Source organism: Struthio camelus, chromosome 6, assembly GCF_040807025.1.
Source record: "Struthio camelus isolate bStrCam1 chromosome 6, bStrCam1.hap1, whole genome shotgun sequence".
NCBI classification, from domain to species: domain Eukaryota; kingdom Metazoa; phylum Chordata; class Aves; order Struthioniformes; family Struthionidae; genus Struthio; species Struthio camelus.
The window spans coordinates 3773322-3799304 of record NC_090947.1 but is presented as its reverse complement, the minus strand read 5'-3'; the positions used below and the strand labels follow the sequence as shown (position 1 = coordinate 3799304).

The 25983-nt window shown below is 40.8% G+C and overlaps 1 protein-coding gene across 11 annotated transcripts in view; it reads right to left on the bottom strand.

Annotated features, from left to right (window-relative positions):
* The window catches only part of AGAP1 (ArfGAP with GTPase domain, ankyrin repeat and PH domain 1), a 403925-nt gene that overhangs the window by 106389 nt on the left and 271553 nt on the right, over positions 1-25983 (bottom strand). For 8 of the 11 annotated variants that reach the window (XM_068947772.1, XM_009685790.2, XM_009685792.2 and 5 more), the window contains one exon: positions 8539-8700. The exons of the other annotated variants lie outside the window; for them this stretch is intronic. In XM_068947772.1, the coding sequence (XP_068803873.1) occupies positions 8539-8700 (162 nt within the window). The remainder of the gene's footprint in view (positions 1-8538; positions 8701-25983) is intronic. 11 annotated transcript variants of the gene reach the window in all.

Here is a 25983-nt window from a genome sequence, read left to right as displayed (position 1 = left end):
TGAACTATGAAAAAGCTTTGAAGTGTTGGATTCCATAGGTAAAGTATACATAACCACCCTGAACCTGCTGCTTTGTGATCTAGACTGGAAAGAAACCGAAACTGCAAACAGACATGCTTGATGGGACAACCGCTCTCCTGGTAGCTGGAACAGAAACTTCATTAAGCCTGAGAGGGAATAAATGCATAATGCGCATTTCTTGCCTACACTTCAGGCAGATACTGGCAAACCAAGGCAGCGTGCTCTGTGGATATGTGTTAAACAAGTGTAATTATTATAAAGATCTACTTGAACTTTAAAAGTACGGACCTTTAAAAAGTAGAGAAACTCTGAAGTCACGAATTACTCCGGTGGTAGCTATATATAAATTTTTACCTTCCCAACTTAAAGACATTACTTTACCTGAAGTTAAAATTTAGATTATTATATAAATTTAATTATTAACATCTAGATAAAACAAAAGCATTAATAAAAACACATTGATCTGGGAAGTTCATTCATTTCCCTGATGAAGTCTTACTTTTAAGGTCCTTAGATAGGGAAAGTGTTGGGCACATGGAACTTTCAGACAATATGATTAGAATTAGAGGCGTTTATAAAGCTCCACGCTTTGCTCTTGCAGTATTATGTCCTTCCTATAAGTTGACTTGAGAACACGTCTCTCTAGATTCATATTACTCTCTCTAAAAAATAGCAATGTTTGTAGTGCAAAGTTCAAAAACTCCTGTAGATATTATGTGAATTGGCTTCACACTTTTTCCTCGCAATTATAATCCATCGAGATGCATCTCTCCTGAACGCATACGTATGTTCTCAAATCAAACGTGGTCCGTTAACTTTTAATAGCTCGTGCTAACAGATCTGTTTTTCTGCTGTAGCTGAACTTAGTCAACGTGTTGTCATCTCTGTAACTGTTCAAGCATTCTAAGACCACAAGTCACACTGATTTGAGATACCACGAAAAATAACCACAGCTGATAGTAAACCTCAAACTATCTGATGGCTACCCTGCTAAGTAGCATCACAGCACAACTCATTCCAAACTACAGACAGGTATTTTGAACATTAAAGCAATCTTAAACAACAAACGAAAAAAAAAAAAACTTTGAAGGATTGAACTACCTTTTGATACAAATGAGATTATGGGACTTCCTTACTGAGGAAGTCACCTTGTACCAGGGACCTATCCCCTTCAGTATTAACCCTTCCATTTTGACTAATTCTAATATGGGAACGGAGAATTGAGGATGCTTTACAGACTTCTAAGTGTTGCATCTGTCAAATGTCACGTGTCTGAGCTGCAGAGACACAGCTTGGAGCTCAAGTTAGACAAGTAGACAGCTGTGCATATATCTGTATATATGTGTGTGTGTGTATATATATGTATACACTCCCCCAACTACATATATATAAGTGCTGATTTTTGGTGGTAGGTAAAGTCCATGAGCAGTGGACTGCAACACTAACCCTTCACATGAAAAGTCAGAAATGCACAGTGACTCTGAGACATGAGCCTGCAGCCCTGATAAAGAGAATATTCACTAATCCGAAGCAAAAAAAAAAAAAAAGGCTAAACTAAAGACAAGCTAAACAAAGCTAAACTAAACACAAAATATGCATTTAAGCATCCATAACTAAATGTCAGGAAAAGCAAAGCTTTATAGTTCCATTCAGAGAGTTAATTTGGTCACTTAAACAATTTACTGACAGGCATTTTGCACTTCAGGCTGTGAACAAGATTAAGATGAGCGTGAGGTTGCCGATGTGAGTTTTCATCTTCTGATAATTTGACATTTCCTGCCATTTTGGAACCAAGCACAGGGTTTAATTGCTGAATGTAACAATTCTTTGCATTTTAATCTTGGAGGGTTGGAAAGAAGAGGATCTGAAGACAGAAAAAGCAGATGTGCTTCTAGAGAACTGCAGAACTGTAAAAATCCATATAACACAACTTAGTATTCAAAGAGTAGCACTAAGCAAATAAGAAATACTTAGCTGAAACCTCGGCCTCGGCACAGTTGTACAGAAATGCCCATGTACCCTAAATCCTTTTCAAACTAAAATTACAGCACAGCTCAGTTCAAGCCCTTTGCAAAGTAGCAGCTTGCTGTCAGTGACCCAAGGATATATGGGTACAATCTCTCCCCAGTGGAGCCTCTCTTTCAAACTGCAACCCACAGCCCAGTTAACATGGTCAAAGGTATACTGAAAGCAGTAAGCAAGCAAGTAGCGTTTGAACTCCTACTGCATGGAGGCAGCAGATTGCAGCGGCTTGGGTCCTTGACTACATTTTTGGCACAGCACGTTCAGCAGGAGATCAGGAACTTCTCACATTGTTCTGTAACTGTACCACGGGACAATTCCCCCGCCCCATTACCTTGACAACAAATACCATAGCCGGAGAACATAGGTGTTACATTGTGTAAAACCGGCAGGGATCTCCAGTTAATAATAAATAAAGGCTAAACATTCAGAGCGCGGGAACTCTGCCTTAAACTCATCCATTCAATTGAGATTCCTACGGCTTACAAAAAGAAACGGGTAAGTACTGGGTTCTACCAGTTGTGGGTGCTAACACGTGTAACAACCCACCGGCCGCAAGCATCATATAACACTCTGAGATCCTACAGGGCTTATCCTATGGTGCAGCCATCGCTCCTATTTTGGAGCTGATGAATGGCACATCCATGAGAACAACATAAAAGGTATTTAGCTGCCATGTCTTGTTTGCAGGAGAGTAGAAGAGCCGAGATCTCTACCTCACGCATGCTGCAGTGAGGATCCTAGAAAGAGGCACAAAATGCTCAGAGAGCACAATTTGCACGAGAGAAAACTGGTGAAAGCATAGTCTGCGGGCAACTCGCTTGGGAAAAAGATTGTGAAAATACAGTAAGGCTGTTCCCGTCCTCTTTTTCAAGAATGAGGAGCAGCACCTCATAATTTGCTTTGAAACCAAAGATGAAGTTAGAAGCCAATGTATAGTAATAAGGAACTTTTTGCCACCTCCACGCTCGGCAATTACTCTTCCCTGAGTGCCTTAGACTATTTTGGGGAAGCCCAGGTTGCAGAATTGCATCTCCCTCTGCATTAAAATTGGTCTGAAACTAGCAGTCAGGCAGGATAAATCCTCCCACGCAATACGAGCTACGAGGAAGGTGTTAGAGTAATTCTAAAAAAGCACGAGTTTCCTATTCCTATACGTGGGTGAGCAAGGACATAGAGACTACGCTGCTAAGAGTCCAGATGCCTAAGAAATTGCCTTCTGTTCCATAGGACATTTCAATATTTCTGGTCGGCTGGGCTACTTCAGATAGAAGCTAATCAGGGATGTCAGCTGAACTTCACCACAAACTTTTTGAGTATGCAACTTCACGCTGAAAGGGGATGACTTTCAGGAAGTGCTAAAAAGTAGTCACTTAAAAAACAAGTTTCCTTAAGGTATGTTTGGCTGCTTAGAAAGCTCAAGCAACAGCTTAATAAAGCTGCTAGTAGAGTTTACCCTGCTAAGCTGACAAAGTATCCCTCTGGAAGTATTTGCCAGAAGTGATTTGTTTGGTGAACACAAAAGGGTGTGAAATGCACATGAATATTCCCTTTTCCTTTCTGCTCTTAAAGAATAACATAAACTCTTTGTGCACATGAACACACGCTTTCTAATACACGGTGTGTCTTACAACATTAAAAATCGTGACCGCTCCAGAACAGCTAGTAAATGAGAAAATGACCTTATATGCACTTCTCAGTTAATTATTTCCTTCTTTAAAAAGGAAGGAAAGAAAAACCTCTTCCAACCTAAATTGCCTGTATAAGCTTAATGCAAATAATTTTGATATTCCATATATCTATTGGCAATAATATAATTTATCCTAGTCAAGAACTAGCCTGCTGGATTCAAACAATGTTATGTGGTTGACTTTTGAAAGGGAAGTGATATGACTCTCAGAAGCAAGTCAAATCACTCTTTTCAAAGTATGGCACAAGACACCACCGTTCAATCATTGCAATCATTGCAAGTGTTTACAAGCAGAAAAGTAAGGCAAGGCATAAAGTCTGCATTAATATAAACACTCCAATGACCTCTCATACCCCACGGCACAGTGAGAACTCAATTTCAAATTAATAAACTCTAATATCACATAGTTAGGAATTCAAAACACACCAGGTATTACAATTTATATAAGTTACTGCAGAGATCAAATAGCCCGTACAAGCAATTGTATAGTGATAAAGCCTAAGAGACGATACCTAAACACATATTTGACTTACTGCGGTATTTTATATCATGCTGGAATTTAAATGACAATTTGCAAAAGTGGGAAAAAAAAAAAAACCCTGTCCCACGCGAACTACCGTTTGCAGCGTTGTTTAAGTAAGAGGTTAATATTATTACTTTGAGGAAGAAATTCTTTCCTTTGATATTCCAGGGACACAGTCCTGTAAGTCAAATTACAAACATTGACTTCCAGAAGGAGAATGAATGAGCTACTTTCCCATGCTCAGGTAGGAGATGACATCCCCAGCCTTTTGTGCCTGTGCAGTCTCATGAACTGCAGCCTGCGCTCTAACGCAGCTGGCTGTGGTTTCCTCCATCAAAAAGCAGTGCTGGTAAGTTTGAGGATCTGTCTCTCAGGCTCTTTAAAGAGGTATAAATTGTAAGGACTGTGGAACAGACAGCATCATCATTCATTAGCAGCAGCACCACCACCACTAGTTAATATTAATCATTAGGTCTATTTTCCCGTGGAAAACTACATTTTCTACTCAAGTTTGAGAAGCTTCACAACAGAACGCTTGGCCAGCATTTCCCAGATTCCTCAAAACAGCGCTGCTTTTTCCAGCTACTGAATTTGCAGGGGAGGAATCATGCAGATGCGCACTTCCTTTCTGGGCCAGCCAAGGGGACCCAAGAGCACAACGTTGTGTGACACAACGGTACACCTGAAGAACAAAACCCACCCTGTCTCGTACCAAAACTTAAGACCTCAACAAGTTACGAATGGCTCTCCGGAGACTACGCGACGCTCTTATTGCCCAGCCATGAGAAAGTGTAGATAATTCCTGGTGAAAAAAATTATCCATCAAGAAAAAGATTTATCAAAGAAAAAAAAAAATCACAGCCTTCCAATCCAAACCAGGAGAAGCCATCAGCCAATAGTTGCAGCAGCAGTAATTGTTCTAAATCTATCAATAAAGCTAAGCTGCTCCTTCATTGACTGCAAACACCAATTTCTTTCATGGAGGATTATAAGTTGATGTTCATGGGCTCCCTACCACCATTAGGGTGATAAACAGTTTAAACTACATCAGGATCTGACATGTAGATCAATTCTGCGTCCATAAAGAATCTACACAAGAGGTTCCCGGACAGGGATTTACTGCTCCCAGTTTTTATTCTCTCTTGCTGCTAAAATTACTTCTGTCAAATACTTACAAGAGTAAGGAAAAAAATGTAAAAAGAATTAATTTTTCATGTACTACTGGAACAGTCTTTTTAAATTTCTGAGTTTGAAGACAAATATGTTACTGCATTTAAAATTATGCGGAACAGCATGTGGCATTTAGCTAAATAGTGAGCCAGTTCCAGAATTCGCTCACTATCAAGCAGACAGCAATTTGAAACATTGAACTAAGCTGTCTAGATTTTCTCTGAGGGCAGTCACAGGCTTCATGATACCAGTGCCAAATTATATTAGACATTTAATTCTAAACCTCAGGTACTTAAACGTAAAACCTTACAACAGTAATAGTCATAAAGCAGTGGGGCATTCCATTTCAGAGAATGGATTTTTCTATTTTTCCCCTTTAATTTAACCAGCACCTCCTGTTTTGTGGCTCTGCCCACTACAAAGTAATTTATCTAATTAGGAGATGTTCACAGCTGCTTAAAAGACAGAAGCCCCAGGAAACCAAAGGTCTGGTTAGGAAGACTTTGAAAAGTTCTCCAGAGCCACACAAAGTATTAATTTAATGTGGAAAAAAAAGGTGCAGAGAAAAATTGAATCCCAATATGTTATTTTGTCTACAATAAAACCATGCGACAATAAGCAGGCATATTCTCTTGTACATTGGCATTTGAATTCCAAAAGATGCTTAGCTTCTCTCCATACCTGCTGCTTTCACAGTATTATCTTTTTATGACTAAAATTCAAAATCTTTTAATGGAGAAAAAACGCTGAAATTAAAAAGGGTTTTTCATGCGTCAACTCACCAGCATAAAGGACACATCTGCGAGCTTACCAAAAGATGACACACTGATAGCAGTGAATTATTCTTGGCGTTTTCTAGCAGTTTTATCATCCCAACACTTATGTTTATGCTGACGTTTAGTTGTCTAAGACTGACCACTAGTGCAATTTTTCTCCACATGTTGGGAAGAAAAAAAACCTTCTCATTATCTGTAAATAGTAGGACCTCTGCAAGAAATTATTTAAGCCAGGCTTCTTCAAAACTACTCACCAGCCATCTGCATTTTTTAAATAAATATTTCATAGATAATTCTAGCTGTCATCTCTTTTGATCGAGAAGTAATCACATACGAACATCGAGTCAGAAAAAGGTACTGCGCATATTTGGAGCATGGAGCTTGTGTAGGAGAAAAGGATGCCTTTATCGGTAGTTTAGGACAGCTACACTACAACATCAGGAGCAAGAGACAAGTTCAGCAAATACCTCCAAAGTAGAAACAGCACTACAAAGTAAAGGGGAGAAGGAAGAGGCAGGAATTTAGGTTATATTTCTACTTTTCAACATATTAATTACATGCCACTTTGAGGAAGTCATTGAGTTCTGTATTCAATGACTGTCTCCTCCTGCAGCCTCAGTTTTCACTTCTGGCGCTAGGGAGCGATGGGATGGTAGCTGCTCACCTGCCTGCAGGTATGCCAGTCATAAAAGACCAGAGAGTGACTAAATCTCGTCTTTCCCTTGCCATCATTCTAGTGAAAATATACGATTTTCTCCAACTTTTCTCTGAAGAGCTACAGTATTGAAGAAGGCAACAAAAAGCTGACGCTTTGGTATATGTAACCTTTTAAAAGGAAGGTACAATTGGGGTGGATTAAAATAGCAAAGCAACTCAGGAATAGAGAGCAGAATATATGGCCTGGCCTGAACTGCGCAACCAGCTTAGGCTAAATGAATCTGTGGGCATTGGCAAAGCAAAAGGTGAAAGAGAAAATACTCCTGTCGCTCGAAGGAAAATATGCTGAAGTAGGAGAATGCGGATGGCCCTAGAAGACTAACCAGCGTCCAAGGAAACAGTCCAAGAGCTGCATGGACACAGAAGGAAACAGCCTTCCACAATTTTACCATTCCACTTGGAATTATTTTTCTCTCTCGAGTAGACTAAAGGAAAGGGTGTTTGCTTTAGAAAACTCATCAAAATCCGTATCCTTTTGATGCAAATGCCATACTCCTGAAGATGTTGCCCATGAGTTTAGAGCTCCAGAAACATGCGTTTAAGCAACTACAGAGAGCTCATGCCAGTCAGAGCCAAGGTGACTAAGATTTCAAACTCTGCATTCTCATAAGGTGGCACTGAAAAGCTGTCCAAAGGGGCCTGAAAACCCAGACGCAGTATTTGGACTACACTTATATTACACAGATACCTATGGGACATGGGAAGATGTTTTCCTGCTCCAACAGTTTTCACTATTTTAAGGAAAGACATCAGAAACAGATTCCCTCTTCCCTTTTTTTTACCCCATTATCCTTATTCACACTTAATTTCTTCTCAGTGCTTTCTTTCACATGCTCATCTCTTCTTTACTCTTGTTGCTCTGTTTCTTGAGCTTTCCATGGTTTCTCCACTGGCCTGTCTGAGACACCATGGCCTTGGACACGTGTGCTTCACTGACATGAATCAGACGTGCTCCATGCTGCAGTGGGAATTATCTAGTCCTAGCCTACCCACCATGACTGCTCCAAGCGTGTCCTAACTTGTGTAGGTAGCAGGCAAACTACACATGAAAGCTTGCATTACACCTCTGTCCTTGGCCCGCACTCCACACTGGCATGCTCTCCACTGAGCCCAGATGCAATGTTTTGTTACCAAACACCCTACAGACCTTCTGAAAAAAACCAATCCCTTGTCTCATCATTACAATCCAACCATTGCGAAACACCATCTGGAACAGCCTTTGTTCATTTTAATACTGTTAAACACTCCACATGGAAAGCACTACAGGATTTAAAAAAAAGTATGCCAGTAGTGTGCAAGATCAGTGGAGAAAAACACATGTCAGTGAAAAGGTCTGACAGATAACTTACTGCTAGTATTTACTGCCATTCAGAGTAAGATATAAAGTGAACAACCTATACTACATACCTGAAATGAAAATTATGCACTATAATTACATTAGCTCTTCCTGATGAGAAATTACTGTTTTTATCCGTGTTCTTTCATCTAATTTCTCCTTCTCTTCCAGATGCGAGAAGTTTGGCTTACCGCATCTGGATGAACAACATCAGTTTTTACAGCAAAATTCTTCCCTTTGCCCCAGACCGAATAGACCCCCCACCAAGCTCCAGGTTTCTTACCACTGTTAATGCCAGAGTTTGCAATGACTGTTGCCTCACTCCACTGATCTGCACTGGAGACTGAGTAAGAGCGCTGATGCATACCATCCGGACGACTGTTGAAGGAGACTAGACTGATCCCACTGGCCATCTGAGACACAGATGTGCTAGTAGTCACGTTCCCTAGACATAAATGGAAAACAAATTGGCGTCAATAGAGAAGACAAAATTGATTGACACGGAGACGGATGGGGGCATCTTAACAGCAGAGAAAGAGATTATTTAACCAACACGAAGAACAACGCAGCACTCTCTGTACCTCTCAAGGCAACAGTGACCAGCTTGGGGCACCACAAATTTCAGCAGCCTGGTGAAACTTAACTCGGAACTTCTGACAAGAGAGTCTAAATTCTCCATATTTCAGCTCATGCTGTTCATCTGCCTTCTGGAGAAAACAACCTTCCACATGCCTGCTAGCAATAACACTTTGTATAGCCTCTCCACTGTTACAGGTAGATGAGCCACAGTTCGGAGAACACTAGCTTAGAGCACAAAAGACAGACTAAGCATGTAAAAGAAATGAATATCTGAGAACTACAGTTTATAAAAACAACCAACATCTGAGACAATGTAGCCCATTCAAAAAGTTTAACACACACTAACACTAAATAAAATTTCAAGTGCAGCCAAATACAGGAAAGCCAAAGTAAAGCCAAGCACAGCTAAAATACAGTGATGGTGAGTAAATAACTACCAGCGCTGCAAGACCAAGCAAAAACATATTCAGATCTTCGACGATAAAGAAACATCATGCCACAAACAGCATACAATGGAGGCTTCTTCCACTGACTGCGAGTATCCTTCCTGTACACCCTTCATAGCTGCAACTGGAGGGCTATTACACAAGAGGTGAGACACAAGAAAATGGTCTTAAACAATAAATACTAGAAACAGTTTTAGTATTTTCATGATCCTAGGACAATAAAATGTTTGGGAGGAGGGGGCAAGGACAGGCTCCTCACTGTTGAGGTTGAAGAGTGATTTGGTTGAATCAATTTTAGAGTCAAAACAATTAAAACCCTTTTCACAAACTCAGATTTCCAGTGGTCTTCCTCTCAACTTGGTATGTGCCAAAGAGTTTGCTCCACAGTTTGGACTTCTGATCACATTTTACTCCAATCCTGGCCCTGTATTTATATATTCCAGCATCATAAATATTCTGCCATGCTAGGTTCATTCTCCGTGGCAGGCTCTTCCAAAGGGTAGCAGATGCTGGTGACAGTGTGAGAGTCTACTCTCAAAGGCACCCCATGGGGCTTATATGGCTTTAAGAATACTCTTTTAAAAACAGATGTAAAGGGAAAGAAACAGACACAATCTTATAAAATACCCTAACACTTTGCATTTTCATTGCACCTTCTACTGATGAGTTCAGAAAAATTAATGAATTAATTTTCAATGCTCCTGTGAGGTTGTTAATTATCTGCTATCATTTCCCCCATTTTTCAGAGGTTAAATGACCCAGGGCCACAAAGGAAGATTGTGGCAGACTTGAAAATAAAACCCAGATCTCCTGACTCCCAGTTCTATCATTATGTCTTTTCCCAGAGCAGCCTTTGGGAAGACAGCAGAGCTTGGTGAACTACTTTGTGTTTATTAGAGCTGGCATAATTGTCCCCTTCTCTCCTTCCCTTTCCCAAGACTAATCCTTGTCTTTAGTCCATAACATAGATCCATCACTACAGTATCTGTCCACCTGAGTCTTGAATGTACTTGTTCAGTCTCAAGAACTTCTGTGCAGCAATCTCTACTTCTTCAACAAGAAATAGATATGAAGAAAGTGAACTTATCTATCTGCTCAGTTACACAAAGCCTATGGTAGATTTTAGAACCGCACTGGGCTCCCTCAAGGCAGTGCGTTAGCCACTGGCACATAATTCCTCTCTAATCACTTCCCCTGAGCAACCCTTTTGTCTGCAAGAAATCCAGAATTGGAGTGTTATCTGTGACAGTGCTGAAAAAAATTGATGCCTCCAACAACCAGTGCCCTTCAGGACACTGTGCGTTTGACCTACCAACTGAAAGCAATTTGCTAATGCTAGTATTTTAGCACCTTTTAAAGATATCTTCCACAGAAAAGTTCAGCGGAGAAACCATGCCTACAGAACTGAAGGCACAAAGCAGAGGTTCAAATTATAGCTCAGTATCTTAAAGTCGCAAGAGAAAATGGGAAGCTGACACTTCATATTTTGTGTTCTTTTAAAAGAAATACATCCTTCCAAATGAATCTTTGCAAAACAGCTGATGCTCACTTTGAAATAATCAGCAGGGCTCTCCTCCAGTTTTCACAACCCAGAGAAAACATGAGCGTTAATACATTATTTTGATGATGATACTATATTAAGGGGAGCGGCTGACAGGAAGGGGGAAAAGACCCTAGAAACGTGAGAATCGGGCCAACAGAGATTTCCTGTGGTTCAGCAAGGAGAAGTCCTAAGGTCTGCCCCGAGAGCAAAATAACCCCACATAGCAGCAGAGGCAGAGAACCAAATCAACCAAATAGCAGCACTGAAGAGGACTCATAAGTTACAGTGGATGTCAGAGTACGTGCCAACACTGTACTTTTGCTGCAGATAACACCAACCACATACTGGGCCCACTATTAGGAGCACCTGAAACACCGCATTCAGGTTCAGGGTCCTGCAATTCAAGAGGGCTGTTGGAGAAGGTCCAGAAGAACTACCCAGATGGCCTAGGGCGCATGGCCAATGAGCACTCCACAAGCTGGGCTGCTTCAGTGGGGCAAACAGGAGTCTAACAGGTGATTTAATAGATGCCTGCAGCTACCAGGAGTTTTATAAAGATGGAGCCAAATGCTTGGTCATTGCAGATGATACAAAACGTGGCAACAGCTACAGACAGCAGTTTGGAAAGTTCAGATCTGATATTAGAAAATGCTTCACCAGGAAGATAATGCAGCCCTGGAACAGGCTGCCTAAAGAAGCTGAGGAAGCTCCATCCTCACAGGTTTCCAAAACTCAGCTACGCAAAGCCACAGCTGAACTTATCTGGCACTGGTGAAGGCAAAAAATAGTTGCCGAGTCCCCATCTTCTATACTTTGCTAATCTATGATGCAACTCAATCCAGCTCAAGCAGGAGGACAGAGTAGATGATCTCCAGAAGATCCTTCCAACCAGCCTTTCTAGGGTTCTGTGAATGATTAAAACGCCTTTTCCCCCTGCTCTTTTTTCTTCAAAGCAAAGAAACTTTTAAAGCTCAAAAGCTACTGTGCTGTTGGTTTTGTTTGTTTGTTTCTTTTAAATCTGTGGCCTCATAGAAGAGTTCCTTTTTTTTTTTCCCCAGTCTTTTTTTTTAATTTTACTAGCCTTTAACTTTTCAATCAACTTAAGTTTACCACGTCAAGTTTACAGGTGACAATTATGTGGCAGATTAATCCAAATTATTTGCTTTGTTTGGTTTTTGCTGCAGTACCTTTTGCAGCATCTTTAAACTATTACTGGTAAATGGCTTTGGAAACAACTTATTTTTCACAAACAATTAGGTTCCCTATTGGGAAACAACCCCTTCCTCCCCTCCAAGAGCCTGACAAATGGCATCTACCCTGCCGGACTGAAGAGCAATGCCACAGAAGCGCACTTTTAGCCTGTAGCTATCTTTCATTCTGCACCTAGCAAAACAGGAAGCTACCATTTGATGAATTCCTGCAAGAGAATCTTCGTAACAAAGATCATGAAGGAGAAAACCAGTATGTGAAAACTAAGATGGAGCGTTCCCTAGGTATCATGGGAAAATGGGAAACAATTACCAGACATCTTTGCCTGGATGACACATCCTCATTAGTCTGTGCTGGGTGGCTGAACTGCAGAGAGAGGCAGTATTTGAATGTTGACATCTTCTGCCTAGTTCATAAATTTTTGAACAGAAGTACCCTGTCACTTCCTAACCATGATGCGAAAGTAAACTTTAAAAAGGATACCTGGTGTAATACCAGGACTTCTGCATCATCATGTCAGCACCCAAAACCTTTACCTGTACTTTAATGCCATCTTCTGCAACTCCACAACCAAGGTTATGACATTACTTTAATCTGTTGAGGAAGTGCCTTATTCTGCGAACCAAACAGGATTTTTTTTTCTTTCACTTCGCATTTGTGAAAGCTGTGGACTGTTAGCAAAAAATAGTTGCCGAGTCCCCATCTTCCATACTTTGCTAATCTATGATGCAACTCAATCCAGCTCTGTGTTTTCTGTTGCCACAGTCCAACAGCCCTGTCACCAATTTGTCCCTTTACCTGTTGTGATAACATCTATTCAAGGCTAAATTCCACTTTTTACACATGCTGTAATATTTTTTTCAGTAAATCAGACTATGCAAGTCAGAATCCTTACGTAGACATCAGAAGAGCTCATCTACAGAAAAAAAGATTGGAGTCCTGTCCCCCCACCAACATATGCAGCTCTGGCACAACCTTGTGAGTTACCACCTTATTTTAAAAATGTCATTTCCCAATCCATTGCTAATTTTTTTTACTTCTCAAACTAGCTGATTACAGCAAGCCCAGGACACGTACTCCAGGGCATCAGTTTGCAACAAAGCTGTCACACCAAAACAAGGATTGCTGAAAGCCAACTGCTGGTCTTGCCCACGTTGTATGCTGCACAAAGCTTCTACAGAACAATCCTATGGTATTTTTTTCCTTCTGCCAACAGGCAAACTCCAATCTCCACCTCCAAGAAGCAATTTTCCTTTAAATACCGTTTTTTTTTAGCCAATAAGCCACTCTGTTCAAAATCAGAGGCCAGCAATACCCATTGAGAAGTAAATTCTACATATTGAGGAAAGCACAGCACAAAGCTTTTGTATGTCAGGGTCTTCTAAGCAAGGACTTGATGCATTCTGCATGTCATCTCCCCCATATACACACACATATGGATAAATATATACATACGTGCACACATATATGTTACATATACACATGTATCAGCATTAACAGGAAATACACGGTCAGCTACCTGGTCCATTCTGGAGTTCTTAAAGAGTGCTTCTTCAAATACATCATATATGCATCAGCTGGTTGCTTAAGTTGATTAGCAGGGGGCAGTTAAATTACTATGCTAATCCATGTATTCTCAGCACTGTTTCCTTGATATGGATATGTGTATATGCTTACTGGGAAGCCTTGATTAGTTCAAGCTTCAATGTGTCAAAGGCTCCAGATTCTTTCCAAAGAATAATTTTAGCTGCACTCACATCCCTAAAGTGTAGGAGCTGATTTGAAAAGGTACTTACCTCTACCATATGCTATTTTTCTTTAAACAATTTGCATTTCAAAGTGACTATGGCATTTATATTTGAATGAATATCAGTATGTTGCCAGAACTGGTCTCAAATGAGCAAAAAAAGATGCTGGTCTCCTATTGAACAAAAGTGTTTTCATCTACCAAAGGGGCATCAAAGGAAGAGTTCCTCTTTCTAGCTCTGGACAGCTTTATTAAAAACTATCTTTTCTGATATTATAAAATACCCTGTGTTGTGACTGAGCTTACAAAACGTTCAAACAATTAAGCTCTACAAAACCCATCCAAATGAAGATTCACGGTAATTTCCAGGTTTGGGCAACATTTAATAGAAGTGCCTTTGAGAAAAGTGAGCACTCTCATACAAACTCCAATTTATTTATCCATCTATTCAGTGTAAATAGCCTCAAACAGCAAAGAGTAAGTCAAGATAAGGGACTCAGCATAAAAGGAATTAAGCAGAGGAGCGTGGGCATGCCCGTGTGTGCATGTACATATTAAGAGGTTGATGGAAACAAATATACACCAGAGGCAGATCGTATATCTTGTTTTCCTATGCACAGAGGATTCACTTTACCTCTTTGTACACAGTTGAACTACTGCTTCAGATTTACAAAACAGACTATAAAGGCAAAGTCAGATTACAATAATTAGAAACATTGTGAAAATAGCTAAAGATTTATATGAACACATGACCATGCAAGCTGTTAGGTGCCAACCCAGGCAGTAAAACCCAAGAAACAAAGATGCTGTATGTTTAAATTAAAAATAATTATATTTTATAATTATAAATATAATATTAAAAATAATAATAAAATACTCAATAAATAAGGTTCATAATAAGTGTCCTCTTTCACGGACCCAGTAATGCACCTAACAAAAAACTAAACTCTGGGTTTTTGTCATGTTGTTGTTGCAATGAAACAGTACGGCGGACAGCATTTTCAGCAACTCCTCTTTTGCTATATTTCAACTTAACAAAAATATTGCAGTGAATCATCACTGGGCAGCACAGGTTATTTTAATGGACACATCACTTTAAACTGAGCCTTCACCAACTATGCCGCCCACTAATTACATATGCAGAATGAATATAATTCACAACTGCACCATAAAAAGTGAGATACAAGCGACTTATATGCATGCAAGTTGTCTCCATTCACTGCTGCATACACATCTGTGTTCTGCCATCAACCTCAAAACAAATCATTTAGCTGCAAAAAGTTTTCTTCTGAAGTGCAACTAACACACTCTGCATACATTTATGAGACAAACGAATGATGCAAGAGTTGTGAAGGAGAACTGTATTTTTTCATGAAGCAGCAGCGTAGGAGACCCACAGTGAATGACTGCACAGAAGCAGAGGAGACCGAATCAGAGGAACTATACAGCCTATTGCTATGCTTTCACTATAACCATGTTTTATTTGTGCTATGCTCTTCCTGTTCGCTATGAGTTTCTCTTCCAAAAAGAAATAAACCTCTTAAGGCCAGAGGGCTCAGCTCACCAGCTGTTAGAACTAATGAAAAATACATTAGAGCTGTGGGTCAGGAAATCCTGACTCCTGATATCAGAGGGTTAATTGTTTCAAATCATGGTGGGTGAATGTGTGTTGCAAGAATACTGCATATTCTTGAAATACCCTCTAATTCAGTAGAAGGCACTGTCAAGTAGATCAGACTGGCAGTTGGTCTGCTGGTCTCTAACCATACCCAGCACTGCTCTCTGCAGCTTCCTCCAGCAGCAGGGTGCAAGAAAGAGGCCACTTTGCTAGCTGCCAAAATACAAAAAGCATTCCCTTCCCCTGTCTTCAACTCTATATTGCCCTTACGAATTAATTCTGAATTGTGCAGAATTTTTTTTGACGGACCAAACTTTCGTAACAAGGAGCTGACCATTCACGCAGCGCCACTTTTTGCCTTCACTGCCTTCTGCTTTGCCTATTAATATGAATGTTGGAACAGCTCCTGCTTCAGCTGAGAAAAATTTGGAAATGGCTCTTCAGGGTTCCATCAGCCACCTCCTCAGATCCCAGCGTCAGTCTTTTAAAGACGCATCTTCCCTTTCCTTGCCAACTCCAGAGTTGGTTCATGCTCAGCACTGAAATCTAGTTAAACTGTTACTTACTTGCCAGATAGCACCTTGCTTTTCTGGTTCAGTAAAGTCACTCAGGCTGGAAAAGGAAGGAGCTGCCCAGCTTTACCAGCACTGCCGAGCCACCTTTTCAGGAAGGGCAGTTGTGGGAGTAGGGTCAGGCTCTTCCGAACTTCTACAGTTGGGTTCGTGAGGGGTGTTATTAACGGGCAGAAGCACGTCTTCTGCCTGTTGAAGGATTGCTACGGATTCTGTTTCGATCTGGCTGCAGGGTGCACACACAGCACGCCATTTCTGCCTCATCAAGGACCTAAAATAATTTGCAGTTACTCGTACACGGACTGTGAAAGAGCGAGACAATAGCACCTCTCAAAAACACACTCATCGATTCCTGTATTGAAACGCTCCTTCAACGCGCTATCGCTCGCTTCCAATACTGGAGCACACGGCTTGCGCGTGGGTTTTAATTTTTAAGATTTTTCCAAACCGCTTATCTTCCAAATGTATTTCCTGAAGAAGAGCAGCTGTTTATACAGAAAGACCTTCCATCTCGCAGCCTGACACTGCAGCCTCCAAGAACCGAGTGTGATTAGTAATGTCCAAAGTGAGAAGGGTCAATACTAATGAACAAACAAGGCAATGCCAAGAAACATCCTGGCAGTGAAGGAAACTGTGCTGGGAGTATAAAGAGAAAAGCTATTATTTTCTGAGCATGTCCAACTGACATAGCCGATGTGGTAACAAGTCAAGTCATCAGAGAAGACAAGTCTTCTAACAGAAAGTTAAACCAAGATCTTCACCCAAAGCTTTTGCTCAAGATTTCATAGTTTTTATTCCGCTGGGGTCAAAGTGTGTTTCTGGGTAAGCTCTCCAGAGAAATTTCTAGCAGGCATAATGCTACTTCTGCAGAAGTTTTAGTAAATAACATTTTTGATAAATAAGGTATGCTTCACTTTCTGGGGAAATCTTGTTTGACATTACCAGTTTCTTAAAAGACTGCAGCTTTAAGACCTAGGAACGACCATTTTGCATTGGCAAAAGACCTTACTTTTTATTACTGGTATTTGGTTGGAAATCCTGTTAACAATCACAAATTTAACTTTGCAAAAATATTGCAAAACACACTAATTCAGAGGCATTATGTTGCCTGCATGGAAAGTGAAGCATGTGCAGGGGCCTGAGGCAAAGGTGTAAAATGCTTCCTAATACTATCTGTGGAAATTAATACTGAAAGTGCAAAGAGGGTGTGGGGTGGCCTTACCTGTGCACCAGCTGTACATCAAAACCAGATAAAATTGACCCGACTAACTTTGGAAGCCTTCAAGCTCCCCCAAAGCCAGAGAGCTGCCACTAAGAGCCTCTTCTGGATGAGGTGGGGAAGACTTCTGGTATCCCCGTATCTTCCGGAGACATTGGAACAAAGAAAGTTTTTTTTGGTGAGAAAGAGACAATAGATGTGAATGTGATATTACTTTTTCTTTTTTTTTTTTTAAATAGCTATTGCCACTGTAACAGCAGCTAAGCGAATGCATGTCTGCAGTGTGAGCAGTTTTGATAAACAGCCTCTGCGGGCCACACAACGGGGATAATGTATCCTTAAGTACTGCCAATGAGCTGCCATTCTGCACAGCCAATTACTTCTGTGCGTCTGTCACTCAAAGGAAAAATGACTGAGCCCATTAGATCAAACCTTTGTCACTGTTCCTAATGCACTCTTAGGCCTCATTAATCTGAGGGAGCAGCAACACAGCCGCCGGTGCCTCATTGCCTCCCCCACAACAGGCCCACGTGAATCTTCTCATCTCTCCCCCAAGTGCACCGCGTTAATCAAGCTCTCCTTATTACCCCGGTCCCTGTCACGGCGGAGAGCGCTCTCTCTCTTAAATGCTCTCATTATGGTCCATCTTTAGAGCCGGCTGAGTGGAAAGGAAAAAAAAAAAAAAAAAAAAAAAAAGAGGGGAAAAAAAAAGAGAGCCAGAGAGAAAGAGGAGGAAAAAGCAAGTCCGATCACATTAATATTCATGACAATAATTAGTATTCTAGGTCACTGAATATTCATGCTATTAGTTTGGTTTTTTATGGGTTTGCTGGATGTCCTGATTGCTGGAGTGTGGAGGAAAACAGCATGGTTGGGACTTTAGATGTCAACGGCAGTTCGATATTCAAAACAGATTTGTGAGGTTTTTTTTTTTTTTTCTTCTCTTTCTCCCCTTTTGGTAAATCAGCGCCGACCCTCTTGATGGCTCTAATATTTTAAAATCACCGGGGGAAAAAGAACAAGCAATTCTGCAAAGGTCTTAGCATCCAACTGGTCACCATTACAACGCACGAGCATCAAAACTCGGCAAGATGGCATCGGTTGGACAAGGCCGAGCAGGGATTTTATTTAGGATGCCGCGTGCCGGGGCATGAAAACCAGAGTGAAACAGGTACAGTCTCGTCAGCAAACGACTGCAGCTTGGCTAGCATCTACATTCATCCCTGTGAAGGTTCAGGGCATGTTTTTGCTGTTTGTCTAGCTGATCGTCATTAGAGATCGGCCCTATTTGCAGGTCGGAGAAAGAATCATGAATAAACACAGTTCCTTGGTTCTTTCACTAAAGGAACGACTGGTAGCGCACTGAAAATCGGAGCAAATGAGTATTCAAGATTTAACAAAAACATTTCTTTTTTTAAATCAAATATGTACTTCTTTAACACTAATATTTCCCCTTCTCCCTTTTTCCCTGCTATGAAAAAATGCTGGGTGCTAAAGGTGAAAGTTTACTTCTCTCTAGTTCTGGAGAGGGCAAACATTGGCAGGAAGCAACTGGAAAAGACAACCTTGAGGGATCCCCCTCTAGCAGGTTGAAAGAGAAATCGCCAGTACACTTAAAATTAGGCTTTTTTCCTCTGAAGTGTGCAAACTGACAACTTTTCCTTTCACTCACTACAGCTGTATATCACTGAACTCACAGTAAACCCAACCAAATGGAAAATTGACTTGGGTGGTAATGGCAAAAATAAGTCACAAACTTGCATTTTGTGATCTGTACTAAAATCATAAAACTCGGGCTCAAGTTAAAGCACAGAAAACGTTTCATGTAAGACTACATTAGACTACAAAATTTGGGCAAAACACTGCCAACCTCTAGCCTCTGGAGAACTCCACCGGATAAAATCTGGCATTGATAAATCAGAGATTACGCACTGCGCAAGTATAAAACCTCAGGACACTCCATCACCTAAGAACAAGGAGTTAAGAAGATTCAAGAATTTAAGATTTAATTGTGCAAATTTTACCAATGCCTCCAACACTTGCACGCTTCGGAGCAATTGCCTGCGACAGCCAGCTCTTAGCTTGCTATGCCATTTTACTAATCATTAGCCTGACCATGACATCTCAACTCTCACGGTAGCCTCCATTTTAAAAGAAATTATTGTAATATCTATGAAAAGATTGAACAGGTCAGTATAATTTGGGCTGGGATTTGACTTCCCCATGCATCACCATAGAGGAATGGCCCCGGTCAAGGTTTTACAATATCCTTCTTTCCTGCATGGGGCATGCCACACATCAGAGGGTATTGGCTCTCGCCAGGTGCAGCAACGAAATACTTTGCAGAACACAGCTATACTAGCTTCACTCAAAAAAAAAAAAGTCTGCCTTTTTAAAAGAAATATCTGGGAGGCAGTCCATTACAACCTAGCTTCATTCTATGCACTTCACTGTAAAATAAGATTATTTAATGACCACAGCATAGATTTGATAGATGATCACAATTAAGAACAGATAGAAAACTCACATTTGTAAGAACAGCATCTTCACATTTTTATAACATGTCTGAAATGTCACATGCAGTTAGTAGATAACAACCTTTAGCATACTTAACGATGGCTGGGTAGCTCTCACATTTTAGGATGCTTCACATACTGTACATTCACTATTGTAAGTGAATTTAATAGCCCCAAATTATTTAAATGAAGTGCTAATCAGGAAACAATTTGTCTGTACACTATAAGCTATTTTTAGATGTGAACTTTCTACATCAGTGACTCTTGCTGCCATTCAGGCTTTGGGTTGTTTGCAGAGAAGAAGAAATAAATGACTCCTGGGAGAGATTTTAAGGAATATGGAGTTCACCTTCAGGTCACCAGTTCAAATCTAACCCGAGCTGGCAGTAATTGAAACTGAGACCTGCTCCTGCTCCAAAGGCAGCAAGGACTGAGTCCTCCTCTATAGGGTGCAGAGGACAGGGCAGCAGCCGATTTACGGGTGTGCTGGCCGAATAATGCCGCCGCGACCCACTGCCCACTGTTGGCTGCAGCTGGAGCTGAACAAGTCTAAAAATTATCTTCTCCAAAGTATTTGCAGCCGACAGAATGACGTTCAGTACCGTGCAAATTTAAATTAAACTTGTATTTAGTTACTTGAGCAATATTCCACAACTTCAAGAGACCAGCAAAGTAATATGACTTTAGAAACAGAGATTTAAGAGAACAAACGTGGATTTTCCCCAACTCGGAGATTCTTACCAAGTTAGCATACCAGGATGAGCATCTTGCTTAAAGCCCCAGTCAAAAACCTGTTTAGAGCACTTATTTAGAGCCTTACTTTCTACTCATTTATCTCTTTTCTTGTAAGAACTGCAGCAAATACTCCATTTTCCCACTGCTGTTTCACTTCCAGTTTGGTTACTGTCCTATCAGGAATATGCACTCCTAGGGATAAGGCTTTTTTCCAGCTATCGTGCTGGTTTGGAAACCCAGCAGAACACTGCTAACTTGGGTTTTTCCTTCCTATAATCTCGTATAGGTACTTTTCCCTCCCACAATGCTTCCAAAGTGGAAGCTCCTAAGGAGGACTGGATCTTACTTTTGTTGTTAAGATGATTACTTCTCGAGTTTCTTACATCTGTTATTAGCCTAGTTCTTCATCCTTTTCTTTCTGTAAAACTACATACAGCGGTCAGGCCTGAGATCCAATAGCACAGCATTTAAATACAGAACAAATGTGTAGATTATTTTTCAAAGTGGAAAATAACCCTCCCCCCTCGCCCCAATACTACTTATTTAAAAGTCAACAGAGATAACGACTGAGAAAATTTTCTAAAGATAGCTTTGAAGGATCTGTAAAGAATTTCCAAACATCTTGTGTTATTTCATGCTCTTTTTTTGCATGCTGTTTTACAGTTGCAATTTTGCCTCTCAAAAGGTTTGGCAACATGGGGGAAAAAGAAAGGATGCAAGTTCCTATCACATTAGGATGTGTGAGGAAGCAGCAATACTACGGCAGGCACCTTGAGAAAGATCTTCACTGGCCTTAAGTATGTGGGAGAAATGGACTGCACGTGTTTGATGTAAACCACCGCTTACCTCCAGAAAGGTGATGAGAAGGAGGAAGCACTGAAGCTGCCGTATAGCCTCATGGACTGCTGTGGGTTTCGAAAAGGAGCCGAATGACACTTTGCGATCCTGTAGGTCTCTTCCTTCCAGTACTGCAAGTTCTGAGCTCGGGCAAAGCAGCAGATGCAGCCTCAGAGAGGCAAGTAGCAACAATCACCCTACCCAAAATCAAGGGGGAGCTTGGAGGAGAAAGTTATCCTCAAAGCGCCTCTTGCAAGATGCCACTGCTTCCCATCCCCTCACTCCACTACTCAAAATGGGTCCACGTGCTATCCCCGACACCTACATCGGAGGTTACTGACCCCCCCATGGTGCCCCACATCTACTTCTACAGGTTACTCATGTGGGAAGCAAAAACATGTGGGCATTTTTCAGTGCCAAGCTACAACAGTGGTTCTCTTGCCAGGGACAAGTGCATATTTCATATATTAAGCCCACGGGCAAGAGGCTTTTCCTTCGCCTCCCTGTCAGACCAGCCAACGTGCTGGGATCTATCCAAAACACAAGAAATTCAACTAAGAGACAAAGAAGTAGTTATCTATCCAGCAGTCCTGCAGGGATGAACTTCAAACATGTCAGTTATATGCTCATGCAGCCAGACTGCCTATAAATACATGATCTGGGATTACGTTTTAACCATTAGAGACATCAAATACCTATAGTTATTGTCAAAGCTAGCACTGAAACTCATATTTAAGGGGCAATCTTAGAAACAGCATTTGATAAACCATTGATCACTTGGAACTTATAACACCACTTGCCTGTTTCAACAGTAAAAAAAAAAAAAAAAAAAAAAGCATCGACTTTTTTGTTTTTGACATTTGAAGCAAAAATAAGCGCAACCATTTCTAGGAACACGGTTAGTGGAAAAAAGGTAATTTCATCAGAGAAACACTTGTAAACAAGTGCAAAAGTCCTGAAGCTCTTTAAACAATGAGAGTGGGCCTGAGCTATCACAGTGCATAAGTAAAGATGATGAATTCAATTTCCAGGGGCAATCTTAAATGAGACCTTTTTTAATTGACTACTGGTAGTCTTCTCCTACCACAGCTTTTGTGTATAGAATTTTCATAACAGCAGAAGGAAAATTAGTCAGTTCCTGACCACAGCAAACAATTAAATGAAGAACTGCCCTAATTTTGAAGCATGGAGAATATTACTGTACCGTAGACACCAAGTCTACAATGGTAAAACACAGAGGATTGAAAAACACCACGGTTCTAGGCAAGAGGTAAAACGTGAAGCAGCGGGAAAACTCAGCAGGTCCTTAGCTGTACGACATGTGATGGGGCGGGAGGAGATATCAGCAAAAGACATTGCAAACCTGTCTTTTTAGAGGGAAACTTAACATCCCCTAGTTAAACCATAAATAACACTCAGAAATCAATGTGTGTTAAACCACTTCAAGAAAACTTTAACAGGAACTTACTTCCCAAATACGCTTCTGCCAGAAATTCATTCTCAGATCGATCATAAAAATTTAGGGGAAATTATCGGCTCTCTTACTCCTTAGCTCGTGCATCCCCCTCCCGAAGAAAAAGATCAAGGCTTGTTGTGCTTGCTTTGAGACTGCAATAGTATCTTTGCATACCTGAGAATAAAAACAGCAAGTGCTGATCCCTGCTGCGCTCGGGCCAGACCTCCACCGTACAGCAGATCTGTGAAACCTCCCAGTAAAAAAGCAGTACCAGACAACTTCCGTCCTGTCATCAATTTTAAAACGTCACTCAAGATGAAGGCACCGATTTGCCAATACCAACAACTGCGAAAAAAGCTCCGAGACAGCAATGTGGACAGAACGATAAACTTGCAAATATTGACAGTCGCCTGACAGACAGCTGCGCCGACACCAGAAGCGCCCTGGCTTCTGAGCAGTGAAGACCTCCGCGTCTCTGACGTGACAGAAGCTGCCATCCTCTTCATCCTCTGCATGAAGAGCACTACCAATATACTTGACCACTTGAAATTTCACGATAGCAAGCCACGTGTAGCTCACGATGGTGTATTTGTACAATACTAGTATTTTCCTTCTGTTTTAAAATCACTCTCTGCTATGCAGCTATCTCTCTTTCAGCTTGCTTGAATGCTAGACTATCAAGAACGGCACAGATAGGCAGCTGGGCTGCTGCCAGTTACCTCCCAGATCCAGTTCGTCCTATTCCTTTTTTCTCTTTTTTTAAATAATACTTTAGTGATTAGCAGTTTGATTTGCTTTTTTTGTTTTCAACCCTGTAACAATTGCTAGGGTCAAGCAGATGTTGGCTGATTTCAGTACAGGTTGGAAAACATTATTTGGCTTTCTTAAAAAAAAAAAAAGAAAGAAAAATTATTTTCTTGCTGATGACGATCCTCTGGCACCCAAACTCGACACGTGACAGCAGGTGCTGAGGCAGGGCTGTGGTACGGGCTTGGCTGCTGCCATATAGAGCATAATGCTGTTTAGTCTGGCCTAATTTTACCTGTCCCCCCCCCCTCCAAGTTGTAAAGATGCTTTAGAACAGTTATGCTTCCAACCAACAACCGAGGTAATATAATAAAGAGATCAATGCTTCCTTTATTTCTGGGAAGAAAGCCATGCAAAGATAGGCAGATCAAGGCATTTCCCTTACTTCAGCCTACAGGAAGACCACTGTAGTCTCCAAGCTTTGTGAGAAGGGAAATTAAGGCATTCTTCAAGGGGGTAACAATTTAAAAATTAGGTTCAATTTTGCTTGGATGCAGTCTTTATATCATGAGGGCATCAATTGTTAGAAAAAAAATTAATCACAGTAGATCTCTTGAGCAGTGGCAATGAGATAGCAGCAAGAGAGAAGTCTTCTACCATTTTTAAACTACATGATAAGGACATGAGAGCAGACAGAAAGCCCAACTCTTCTCATCATGTTCTTCAAAATAAGCTATCTAAAAAAGCAGAACTGTTTTCTGACTTTAGCACTTCCTAGCATAATTACCTTTTCTCTTGTAAAGCAACTGCTGTACGGTAAAGCGTCAGGCTAGCCAGGATACATCTATACTGGCTGGCCCTACTGCCATGTACAGCTGCCTACTGTAAAGTTTCATGTGAAGAAAGCATTACACATGTAGAGTCCCGAAACAAAATTAATATTGTATATTCCATTAAAATCTTATAAAAGTATATAGGAAAACATGGAAATTGCACGCTTTACATTAGTATGTATCTCAAAACATATGCCTTTCCAAAACTCACTTGTCTGGAGCAATCAAATAATTTTGTTTCAGGGTGTCCAAATGTCTTAAAAGCAGAAATCTCTTATTTGAATGACTTACTAGTGATTTATTGACTCAATTCAGCACTTCTCTAAATTACAGGATATGCTGGAAAACAAAAACATCCCCCCTGCCACCCAATCGTCTAAATTAAATGGCAAAACAGAAAAAACAAACCAACCATGAATAACTGTCTCCTACAAACTCTTCCAGTGACAATGCCAGCTCTATGCCTCTCAAGGAATAGGTTACAACTTGAAAAAGACTCTGATGAAATTATGGCTTCAGACATTTCAGGTCCCCAGCCATACAAGAACTGGCAAAACATGCCACACAAGAACTGTTCATCTGCAGGGCTGTCTGCTCACAAGGCTTTTTTTTTTTTTTTTTTTTTTTTTAATATTTGTCTCAATGAACAGCATCTGAATTTGGATGGAAAATCCTTCTTCCTCTTTCCCTATCATGGCACAATGCACATCATGAAACCACAAGGAATTACATGTTGACTTGAAGCATATGATAAGTGCTACTATTCAGGAGAAGACATTTGAATAGCAGGGCCACCAAGTTGCTTCTTACAGTTGCTCATACAGTTTTATATTGGTCCTACCTGTCCAGTGCCTACTGCACAGAGACAAAACTGTGTTTGGAAGGTTTAGTCAGCTGGTGCTGGAGATGTCTACATGAATCATAACCAGAAAAGGTACCCAGTGATTTATGGATGTCATCGCAAACATGCTGACAAAACTTCCATACCAACACTATACCATCATGAGTTTTGTATAAGCTGTGTGTTTCACAAGATAAATTGTCTTAAATGTTTTTCTTAACGCAATTTTTAAAATCCATTTAGCTGTATGGACAAGTACTTCAGCGAACAATAAACTTCACTGTTTAGAGCTCACAAAGAGCTATAATCTACCTCCATAAATGAACTAAAATAGCTTTCTACAGAAGAATCTTGCTGCTGTAAAGTCCAAAATTATGCATCACTGTAAAGCTAGAACCAAGTGCTGTGGATCCCGACAGCAAACCACAAATAGCCCCTTCAAATACTACATCTCCTGTTTTCCCAAAGTATTGGACCTCACAGATCTGTAGCAAGTAAGCAACGATTCTTCACAAACGTTAGCTTCTGTGAAATTATGCAGTACTTTTTTTGATAAGGATCAGGTAATAAACATAAAAGATAGACACTGAAAGGTACATGGAGATTTAGAATCTCTCATGGAAGACGGATCACTAGCCACAGAATCACAGAATGGCCAAGGTTGGAAGGGACCTCTGGAGATCATCTAGTCCAACCCCCCTGCTCAAGTAGGGTCATCTAGACCACACTGCACAGGATTGTATCCAGGCGCGTTTTTAATATCTCCAGGGAAGGAGACTCTACAACCTGTCTGGGCAACCTGTTCCCCTGCTCAGTCACCCAGTCAGAGA